The sequence below is a fragment of the Nicotiana attenuata genome, unplaced genomic scaffold (genome assembly GCF_001879085.1).
Source record: "Nicotiana attenuata strain UT unplaced genomic scaffold, NIATTr2, whole genome shotgun sequence".
NCBI lineage: Eukaryota > Viridiplantae > Streptophyta > Magnoliopsida > Solanales > Solanaceae > Nicotiana > Nicotiana attenuata.
In genome coordinates, this window is record NW_017671138.1 from 58,103 (window position 1) to 69,441 (window position 11,339).

Genomic DNA, 11,339 nt, shown 5'->3' on the forward strand with positions numbered 1-11,339 from the left:
AACAATAACTAATGAAGTTCACTGAAATAAGATGATGTCTTTAACAAACTTAGTATTGAACAATCCCATAATCATCCCAGAACCGGTGTCACAAGTGCATGAGCTATTTCTAGGAAATCAAATAAAGTACAATAACTGTCCAGAATACAAATTGGATAGAAGGTAAATACTACACACTGGAAGAGACTATGCCGGCTGCGGGTCTCCTCCAGAGATGCAGCTCACCTAAGTCTCTGTATCATCCATGTTGCTATGCCCATTAGGCCGCTAGAGGTACATGTGCCTGTGCAACAAAAATGCACAGCAAGTGTAGCATAAGTACAAAAACAACGTGTACTCAGTAAGTATCTCGTCTAATCTCGAAGAAGTAGAGACGAGAGGTCGACTTCGACATTTACTAGTGGTCCAATAATAATATACCAATAATATAGTAAATTGTCACGACCCAAAATCCCTCCTAAGGAGTCGTGATGGCACCTAGTCTCTAAACTAGGTAAGCCTAACATTAACAGAAATAATATGAATATTCACTAACTTCAATTTTTATAACTCTGAACACTTACAATTCCAAAAATCGGTGGTACAAGTCATAAGCCTTTCTAAGAGTAGTTATACAAAATAAATACAACGCTGTTCCAGAACAAGAAGGAACAAATGAAAGCAAATACAAACGAAGGTGACTCCGAGGCCTGCAAACGCAGTAGCAGGTTTACCTTGAGACCACGACAATCCGCGCAACTACTACCTATCAAATACCTGGACCTGTACACAAAAATGTACGGAAGTGTAGTATGAGCACACCACGGCCGTGCCCAGTAAGTATCAAGACTAACCTCGGTGGGGTAGTGACGAGGAACAGTCAAGACACCTACTAGTCAAATAAGTTGAATAGGATATAATAATGAACTATCAAGATAAAATTAACAAGGTAATATCAATAGACGGGAGTAATCCAACTACAAATAGTTGAGTCAATAAAGGGAAACACGGATAGTAATGAACAATATCAAGTAAAGTAACACCAACATAACTGGAACACGGACAAGTAAGGATACGTTCAAACAAAGAAAGCAATGCCAACTCAATCATTCACAACATTTCTATTACACAATTCCGACCCTCTCAATCCTCGGTATCTCATGTCATAATATCAAGTTCCATACCTTTAGTACACATGGCACCTTGTGCCCACATATCTCTATCTTGCTTTACGCAACATCATCCTCATGCCACTCAGTACATAGGGTCCATAATTAATTCAATAAAGATGTTCAAGGAGTCTCTTTTACATAACATAAAGTAGACTACAGCTTCTAAACCAATTATGAAATCAACAAGAAGAGATGAAGTTATTTTTAGAAATCATTTGAATAAAGAAAATACCCTTTTTAAATAAAATACAACATCGAATGAACTATTACATCTAATATAGGATTTTAAATGAAGTTAAAACTTAGTAGAAACTCCCTTTTAAGTAAGATTCAACATCATTGGGTTACGGAAGATTTAATTGAGAAACTAGTTGGTGTAGACCATAACATTTATAGAAATTGTGAAGTTTGAAAGGTGTGTACATATACACGGTGAGTCCAAATTTTGAAAGTCATTTATAGCAATGTAGTACTAATTACTTTATTTTAAATGACGATATTATTAATAACTTAACGGGACCGGAGGAAATGAATCCACATAGTAAATTTATTTTAAATACTAAATCACCGGAATAATAGCTTTGGAGAAGGAATTCAAGGAATGACAGCAAGTCAACAACTCAATGCCAATAACCGACCCTCAAAACTCAGTGAAACCCGGAATACAAATCGTCAAAGTTTTAAACAAATGGACCAGGGTCTTCTCAGTATTCAGCTATAACCAAATCCTAAATGAAATGTAAAACCACCGAATAACCTGTACAGTCAGAGAGGAATACATAAACATATATATATTGATGCGGCGGTCATCTCGATCCCACCAATCCTCCCTTATTTTTCCGTAACAATTACAATAAAAGTAAATAGTATATATATATATATATATTTGTTTCGGCGTGCAACCCGATCCTACCAATCCTCCCTTATTCCTCCTTAACAATTACAATAAGAGTACATAGCATATATATATATTAGCATATCAATAACAACATTATCATTCTCCCTTATTACTCCTTGTTGCGGCGTGCAACCCAATCCTACCAGTCCACCCTTATTACTCCTCAATATATATATATATATATATATATATATATATATATATCACCCTTATTCCTCCTGTAGCGGCGTGCAACCCGATCCCACCTGTCCACCCTTATTACTCCTTGTTGCGGCGTGCAACCCGATCCCACTAGACAACATCAATTCTCCCTTATTCCTCCTCAACATAGTTTAAAATCAACAACAACAACAACAATTCAACAATCCAATCACAAGGATTTCTACCACCAAGAGTATGAATACACGGCAACAGGAGAATCACGAAACAATCAAGAAGCACAACAAACTTTACAAAACAACAAGACATATAAGGCACGTGATAACTACACCGACAACCACAACAATCTGGACATATGGCATATAGGCACGGAGTCATAGAGGAATTTTACAATTAAGAATAACAAAACAATAAGAAGGACAATTACTCCAATCAAAGCAATTAAGGGCCAAGTAACAAGTAAGAATTAGAGAAAAGTGGACAACATTGTATGGAGCATATAGAGGCAAAGAAGCAAAAAGGAAACACAATCATATCGTAAAACTTCCCACTTAACGAACATAAGGACCTAAGAAACCTAAAGGCAATTTTTCCACAAATAAGTACGAGCACACACTCGTCACCTCGCGTGCACGGACTACGAATAGCATAGAAGACTCAATTCCTAAGGAGGGGTCCCCGACACAAGGTTAGGCAAGATACTACCTCAATCCGGCCAATACAATACTCAATTTAGCTTTTCCTTTACCAATTCATCAATGCCCGGCTCAATCTAGCCAAAAACGACTTGAATACATCAACCAATGCAAGAGAAAATAAGTTCAATTAACAAAACTATGATTCTTATACAATTTGCAAAAAGTTAACAAAAGTCAACTCCCCAGGCCCGCACCTCGGAACCCGACAAAATTTACAAAAATTGAATACCCATCCCGCTACGAGTTCACCCATACAAAAATTATCTAATTCCGATACCATTTGGTCATTCAAATCATCATTTTATATTTTTGAAATATTTCACAATTTTCCCAAAATTTTCCTTTAGATACTCATGAAGTTGATGTTAAATCTAAGATATAATCACAAAATATAGTTAGAAATTGATTAGAGACACTTACCCAATGATTTGGTATGAAAATCTTCTCTCAAAATCGCCCTCTCAGAGTTAGGGTTCAAAAATATGAAAAATGAGCAAAAACTCGGAATACCCAGCTTTTAGCAGGCTGCAGATGTCGCATTTGCGACACTGGGTTCGCAAATGCGAAGAAAGCTTCGCAAATGTGAAGCCTGGAATTACCCTGCTAAGGTCGCATTTGCGACAAAATCTTCGCAAATGCGAAGGAGGGGCTTTCGCAAATGCGAACTCTGCCCAGCAGCTCAGACCTCGCAAATGTTATGGCTCTTCGCAATTGAGGCTGTCGCATTTGCGACCAATACATCGCAAATGCGATGGTACCAAAACCAGAAATCAAAGACTAGGCAAAAATCATTCCGAAACCAATCCGGAACTCACCCGAGCCCTCGGGGCTCCAAACCAAATATGCACACAAGTCTAAAAACACCTCACGAACTCGCTCGCACGCTCAAATCATCAAGAGAACTTCTAAAACCATGAATTGGATGCCAAAACGCATGAAAATCCCTATGAACTTCAAGAACTTCTAGAGTTGCAACCACGCGTCTGAACCATATCAAATCAACTCCAAACGACACTAAATTTTGCTGGCAAGTCCCAAATGACATAACAGAGTTGTTCCAACTTTCGGAATCACATTCCGACCTCGATAACACAAAAGTCAACTATGGGTCAAACCTCTCCATTTTCCAACCTTCAATTTTTTCAACTTTCGCCGAAATGCCTCAAACTACCCTACGGGCCTCCAAATCCAAATTCGAACGCACGCCTAAGTCCAAAATCACCATACAAAGCTACAGAGAACATCCAAAACTCATTCCGGAGCCATTTACTCAAAAGTCAAATTCCGGTCAAACTCTCACCGCTTAAGCTTCCAACACTAGATTCCTTCTTTCAATTCGACTCCGATTCACCCGAAAACCATGCACGCAAGTCGATATACATAATATGAAGCTACTCGTGGCCTCAGACTGTCGAACCGGATGCAATTTCTCAAAACGACCAATCGGGTCGTTACATAAATCGAGGGTTTTCATAAAAATGATTGTAACTCAATAGCATGAGGCAAATAAATAATTCTTTCGTTTATAGGAAATTCTCAAATTCATTTTTATCATTTATACATTTATCTCAGGCCAGGGAGTACAATTATCAACATCTATGAATCTCAAGGCAAGCAATACAAGCATGCGCAAATCATGCCGATGTCGTACGGCCCGATCCAACAATATTAAACTGTGCACTCCCAGAAGGTCGAATGGTGTGAACCATAGATGCATCTATTTAATCTACCGAGGCATTCGGCCCACTCCACAATATATAAATACATTCAAACAGTCAATCAAGTTCATCAAGGAGCAATTATCCAAGAAAAAGGCAAATTTCTCTCTTAAAAATCAAGGAAACGGTGACTAGTCTTTTAGATATTCATTTACACATTCGATATTATTTAATCTTTTTTAAATTGACAACGAGATATCAAATATTGCAAGTAAAACATGCTTTTGGGTCCTAGACTATCCAGACTTAAGCATAATAGTAGCTACGCACGGACTCTCGTCACCTCGTGCGTACATAGCCCCCATAGATAGAAGCACATATCCAATTAATTCACCTATGGGAACAATTCCCTCTTACAAGGTTAGAAAGGAGACTCACCTCGCTCCGAAGCCTATATCCAAATTCAAGAACGCGCTCAAACCTCCAAATCGGAGCTGAACGATCCAAAAAAACAATTCAAATGGGGTAAGAACTAGTCAATACATGCTCAAAAGTTCATATTTTAATTATTAAACTAATTTCCCAACCCTAAATGCAAAGTTCCTAAAATTCATCCCCGGGCCCACGTGTGCCCGGATTCCGAAATTTTTGAAGAAAGCTGTTACCCATAACCTAAGGATCAAGAATATATGATTTCTACTCCATTCCAAACATGGTCAAATCTCATTTTTGTCCAAAACCTAGATTTTTCATCTGAACCCTTGATTTTACCAATTTTTACATGTTAATCTAGCCATAATCTATGTATTAAACTCATGTTGTGTAGAAATTACTTACCTCAAAGTTCTAGGTGAAAATCCTCTTCCAAAAGCTCCAAAAATCGCCTAAGAGATGAAAGGAAATGCCACGACCCTAAACCCGGACCCGGTCGTGATGGCGTCTCTCGTGAAGACATGGCCAGCCGACACAGTTCCAATTCATTTTAAGCAATTAAAATAATAAATATTAAGTCTTTAACATAATAAAATCCCAATCTAAGGTAAGCAATACAGTTTGCGAAATAAAACACAACCCGACATCGGGGTGTCACCAGTCATGAGCATCTAAAATAACACTACAAGTCTGAAAGGTCTACTCCACTATTACATAACTAAAAACAGAAGGAAATAAGATAGAGGGAGAGTGCACTGGGCTGCGAATCGCCGGGCAACTACCTAGTGAATCTCCAAAATCTGCTGGACAACTCTCAACCCTCGCAAGCAGGACCTGTAGCACCCGAATCTGCACACAGGGGTGCAAGGAGTAAAGTGAGTACTCCAACTCAGTGAGTAATAACCATAAATGAAGACCAAGCAATACAAAATCACGTTAAACACAACAATAAGCTATAAGAGGCAGAATAAAATCAGTAAATGCAATTAAACAGTGTAATCTTATAAAGCATCTTTTAAGCAGTTAAACAAATAAAGGAAAAGCAGCTAGAAAAGGTAAACACATAAAAACCGCCCCTTGGGCACAATAACAAACGAATCAGCCCCTCGGGCAATAACATAGAACAATACCAGCCCCTCGGGCTCTATCTCATATCACAATGGGTACCCGCGCTCACTGGGGGTGTACAGACTCTGGGAGGGGCCCCTTACGGCCCAAGCGCAATATCAAGCCATCTCGTGGCATAATCACTAGGTTCTCGGCCTCATATATGTTAGCATAATGGACAGATTGTAGAATATCAACATTAATATATTCTCGATATGGTGAATATATGAGATATTATAGGGATATTCTACATTTAGTGTAGAATATTGTGTAGCATTAGTTGTAGAATATATGAAGAATATTTTGTAGGATTTACATTTAGTGTAGGATATTTTCTCTTGTGTATAAATACCAATGTATCTGATGTATTTGAATCAAGTAATTGAGATAGTCATTCTTCAATTTCTCTCATGCTTTCTTTGTTCCTGACATGGTATTAGAGCCTTCTTTTCATAGTTTTGATTCTTAGTGTCTTTCATCTGTGGTTCCTTTCAAAAAAAAATATATTTTTTTTGAAAGTTTAGTTCTCTTGGTTCTCTTGATTTTTCGTCAACAAGCAGTCCTAAGCATCTAGGGCTTTTGATCTTGGTCTTGATCTTGATCTTGGTTATTCTAGCTATTTTTTTCCGTATCATTGTGTTTTTTGATTTTCTCTATTCAAAAACATGACTTCACATCAGTTTGAGTCCTTCAGTGTTCGTTTCACTGGAAAAAATTATTCTGCTTGGGAATTTCAATTTCAATTATTTTGTCACGGGAAAAGAATTATGGGGCCATATAGATGGAAATGATCCTGCTCCTACTGATCTTATAAAGTTAGGTCAGTGGAAGGTCAAAGATGCTCGGGTGATGACATAGATTTTAGGGTCAATTGACCCTCTTATTGTTCTTAATCTCAGGCCGTACAAGACTGCAAAGGCCATATGGGATTATTTACAAAAGGTTTACAACCAAGACAATAGCGCAAGACGATTTCAGCTAGAGCACGAAATCGCTAATTACTCTCAAGGAGGTCTCTCTGTTCAGGATTATTTTTCTGGATTTCAGAACTTATGGGCTGAATTTACTGATATTGTCTATGCTAAAATACCTGCTGAATCTCTATCTATAATTCAAGCAGTTCATGAGCAAAGCAAGCGAGACCAATTTTTGATGAAATTGCGATCTGATTTTGAGAGTGTTCGCTCTAACTTAATGAATCGTGACCCGCCTCCCTCCTTGGATGTTTGTTTTAGGGAATTACTTCGTGAAGAGCAGCGTCTTTTCACACAAAATGCTTTCAAGCAAGAAAGTGTTCATACTGTTGCATTTGCTGCTCAAGGAAAAAGAAAGGGCAGGGATATGAGCACCACGCAATGCTACAGTGCAAAGAATATTGTCATATTGCTAGCAATTGTAGTAAGAAGTTCTGCAATTATTGTAAGCAGCACGGGCATATTATCAAAGAGTGTCCCACACGTCCTCAAAACCATAAGATCAATGCTTTTCAAGCTGGGATAAATGGTTCGACTGATGATCACTCATCTTCAACTGGAACTAGCAACCAGTTTGCTATTCCAACAGTTGGACAAGTTCTTACTCCTGAAATGGTACAACAAATGATTGTGTCAGCCTTTTCAGCTTTGAGGCTACAAGGTAACGATATTACATCTAATTTTTGGCTTGTTGATTCTGGCGCTTCCAATCATATGACAAACTCAACTAGCATGCTAAAAAATGTACGTGACTATCATGGTCCATCACAAATTCAGATTGCGAATGGTAGTAATTTACCCATTACCAAGGTTGGGGATATTACTCAAACTTTCAAGAATGTTTTTGTATCACCAAAACTCTAAACTAGTCTTATTTCAGTTGGCCAATTGGTAGATAATAATTGTGATGTGAATTTTTCTCGTAATGGTTGCCTTGTGCAGGATCAGGTGTCGGGGACGATAATCGCGAAGGGGCCTAAAGTTGGAAGATTGTTTCCTATACGTTTTTCCATTCCTCGTGTTCTGTCTTTTGCTTGTACTTCTACAGCTAGTAAAACGGAGGTTTGGCATAAGCGTCTTGGACATCCAAATTCTATAGTGTTGTCTCATTTATCAAATTCTGGTTTATTGGGAAATAAAAATCAGCTTTTAGCTGCTTCATTTGATTGTTCTACTTGTAAATTAGGCAAAAGTAAAACTCTTCCTTTTCCTAATTTTGGTAGTCGTGCTAAAAAGTGTTTTGATGTCATTCACAGTGATGTTTGGGGCATTTCACCAATTATTTCTCATGCTCATTTCAAGTACTTTGTGACATTCATAGATGATTATAGTCGGCTTACATGTGTGTATTTTCTTCGTTCCAAATCTGAGGTATTTTCCATATTCAAGACATTTTTGACTTACATTGAGACTCAATTTTCTACATGCATCAAAATATTAAGATCTGATTCTGGTGGAGAATATATGTCTCATGAATTCAATAATTTCTTGCTTGAGAAAGGAATCGTCTCACAACGCTCTTGTCCATATACACCACAACAAAATGGGGTTGCTGAGCGTAAAATCGTCATCTTTTAGATGTAACTCGTACTTTATTGATTGAGTCCTCTGTCCCATCTAAATACTGGGTGGAAGCTTTGTCTACTGCTGTCTATTTAATTAATAGACTGCCATCTAAAGTGTTAAATCTTGAGTCTCCATATTATCGTCTTTATCACCATAATCCTAGCTATCATAATTTTCATACATTTGGTTGGGTTTGTTTTGTGCATCTGCCTCCTTTTCAACGCAATAAACTTTCTGCTCAGTCTGCTAAATGTGCTTTTATGGGTTATAGTACTTCGCATAAAGGGTTTATTTGCTATGATCCAAGTTCCGACAAATTTCGTATTTCTAGAAATGTTTTCTTTGAGAATCAATATTTCTTTCCCACTCATGTTGAGTCAACTTCTGTTTCTCCTCTTCTTCCTACTTTTGAGGATTTGTCATCTTCTTCTAAGCGGTTCAAACCCGGATATGTGTATGAACGACGTCGCCCAACTTTACTCCATTGCGAAACTGATCCGCCACCTGAGACTGCTCCACAACCAGAATATGAGATATCTTCAAGGCCTGCTCCTCTTGAGCCTACTCGGCGATCTACCAGAGAACGAAATACTCCTAATTGGTATGGTTTTTCCTCTACTTTATCCACTATTTCTGTTCCAACTTGTTACTCACAAGCTTGCAAGCATGAATGTTGGCAGAAAGCAATGGAGGAAGAACTTTTGGCTCTTAAAGAAAATAACACATGGGACATTGTTTCATGTCCTTCAAATGTACGCCCAATTGGATGTAAATGGGTTTATTCAATTAAACTTCATTCTGATGGAACTCTAGATCGGAACAAAGCTCGCTTGGTTGTTCTTAGTAACAAACAGGAGTATGGTGTGGATTATGAGGAGACTTTTGCACCAGTAGCAAAAATGACTACGGTGCGAACTATTATTGTTGCCTCACAGAATTGGCCTCTTCATCAAATGGATGTAAAAATGCTTTTCTCCATGGTGATCTGAAAGAAGATATTTATATGAAACCCCCACCTGGTTTGTTTTCATCACCTACATCAGATGTTTGCAAGTTGAAGCGGTCTTTGTATGGATTAAAACAAGCTCCTAGAGCTTGGTTTGACAAGTTTCGATCTACTTTGATTCACTTCTCTTTTGAACAAGGTAAATATGACTCTCCGAAAACTGAGGAATTGATTAGACAAATTGAAGTCTAAATCTTAGTAGCACAAACTCCTCGATATTCAAGCAAATCCTCTTTTTTGATGACTGAATGCGTTTCTACAGTCCCATATTTAATAATGCCCGAACTCTTTCTTCTGTATCGAGGATCATCGGGAAGGACCGCAAGATGGTTACTGCTTCTGTCTGAATTCGACATCACGTATGAGGCACCAAGAGCTTGGTTTGAAAGGTGACAGCAGCATGTATAAGAGCCGAAATAGGAGTAGAGGAAGGAGCCGGTTTTCAAATAAGTAAATCGGATCATTCAATGTTTATAAGGAGGTCGACATCAAAAAAGCAAAACCTCACTAGACCGAGGCCCATTGCTATGGGGACTACACTATATAAGAGAATGACTAAGGTAATTGCCAATAGTTTCTATTGAAAGACAGGCTGGCTCTTTAAAAAGGGCGCCCTCCTAATCTCATTTTGGCCGACCTTGCCCCCCTCTTATTTTGAGGTCATATCTAGTATTAATTGACCAGGAGAGGATCATCGGGAATGGACTAAGGGCCTACCAACCCTTTCTTAATCTAAGGCATCTACCCCTGGCATCTTTGTTTCTTCGAAAAATATCTATAGGTTGTGTTCTTCTTCTAGTATATGTGGATGACATCATTATAACAGGAACTGATTCTTTATTAATCACTAGCCTCCAACAGCAGCTTAAGGATTCTTTTCCCATGAAAGATCTTGGTACTCTAACATATTTCTTGGGGTTGGAAGTTCATTATAATTCTTAAGGTGTGTTCTTAAACCAGCACAAATATACTCAGGAATTGATTGCTTTGGCTGGTCTTCAAGAATCTTCCTCTGTTGATACTCCATTGGAATTGAATGTAAAGTATCATCGCGATGAAGGGGATCTTCTTCCTGATCCAACTTTGTTTCAACAATTAGTTGGGAGCCTAAATTATCTTACTATTACTCGGCCTGATATCTCTTTTGCAGTTCAACAAGTCAGTCAATATACGCAGACTCCTCGTCATCTACATTTGGTGGCAGTTCGTCGCATCATTCGATATCTCTCAGGAACATCAACTCGTGGATTATTCTTTCCTAGTGGTTCTCCTATTCAGCTTACTGCATTTAGTGATTCTGATTGGGCTGGATGTCCTGATACTCGCCGCTCTGTCACGGGATGGTGCATGTTTCTCGGAGATTCTTTGATATCTTGGAAGAGCAAGAAGCAAGATCGTGTTTCAAAATCTTCAAACGGAGTCTGAATATCGAGCAAATGTCGCTTCTGCTCCGAATTATTTGGCTTCGTGGTTTACTGCAGAATTTGGATTTCTTCAATTCTAATCCTACTCCTNCTCCATGCTAATAACACAAGTGCCATTCAGATTGCAACCGATCCAGTTTATCACGAAAGAACCAAGCATATTGAAGTGGATTGTTATTCTATAAGAGAAGCTGTAGATAGAAGAGTTATTACTCTTCCACATGTATCCAGTGATCTTCAAATAGCTGATGTGTTTACAAAATCAA

General features: G+C 38.3%; 1 protein-coding gene across 1 annotated transcript; it reads left to right on the plus strand.

Moving 5' to 3' along the window:
• The first annotated feature begins 9,646 nt into the window (after positions 1–9,646).
• LOC109206178 (uncharacterized mitochondrial protein AtMg00810-like) lies at positions 9,647–11,074 on the plus strand. The gene is made up of 4 exons (XM_019368970.1): positions 9,647–9,788; positions 9,912–10,038; positions 10,128–10,209; positions 10,610–11,074. Exons 1-4 carry the CDS (start codon positions 9,647–9,649, stop codon positions 11,072–11,074), a joined length of 816 nt encoding a protein of 271 aa, XP_019224515.1.
• Positions 11,075–11,339: the final 265 nt, after the last annotated feature.

What these genes read in the sequence shown, in the direction of transcription:
- LOC109206178 (XM_019368970.1), top strand. Translation starts at nt 9,647, where the DNA reads ATGAAACCCCCACCTGGTTTGTTTTCATCACCTACATCAGATGTTTGC. An exon ending in TCACTTCTCTTTTGAACAAG is followed by an intron (nt 9,789 to 9,911) that starts GTAAATATGACT and finishes GCGTTTCTACAG; the next exon opens with TCCCATATTTAATAATGCCC. An exon ending in TATATAAGAGAATGACTAAG is followed by an intron (nt 10,210 to 10,609) that starts GTAATTGCCAAT and finishes TTCTTAAACCAG; the next exon opens with CACAAATATACTCAGGAATT.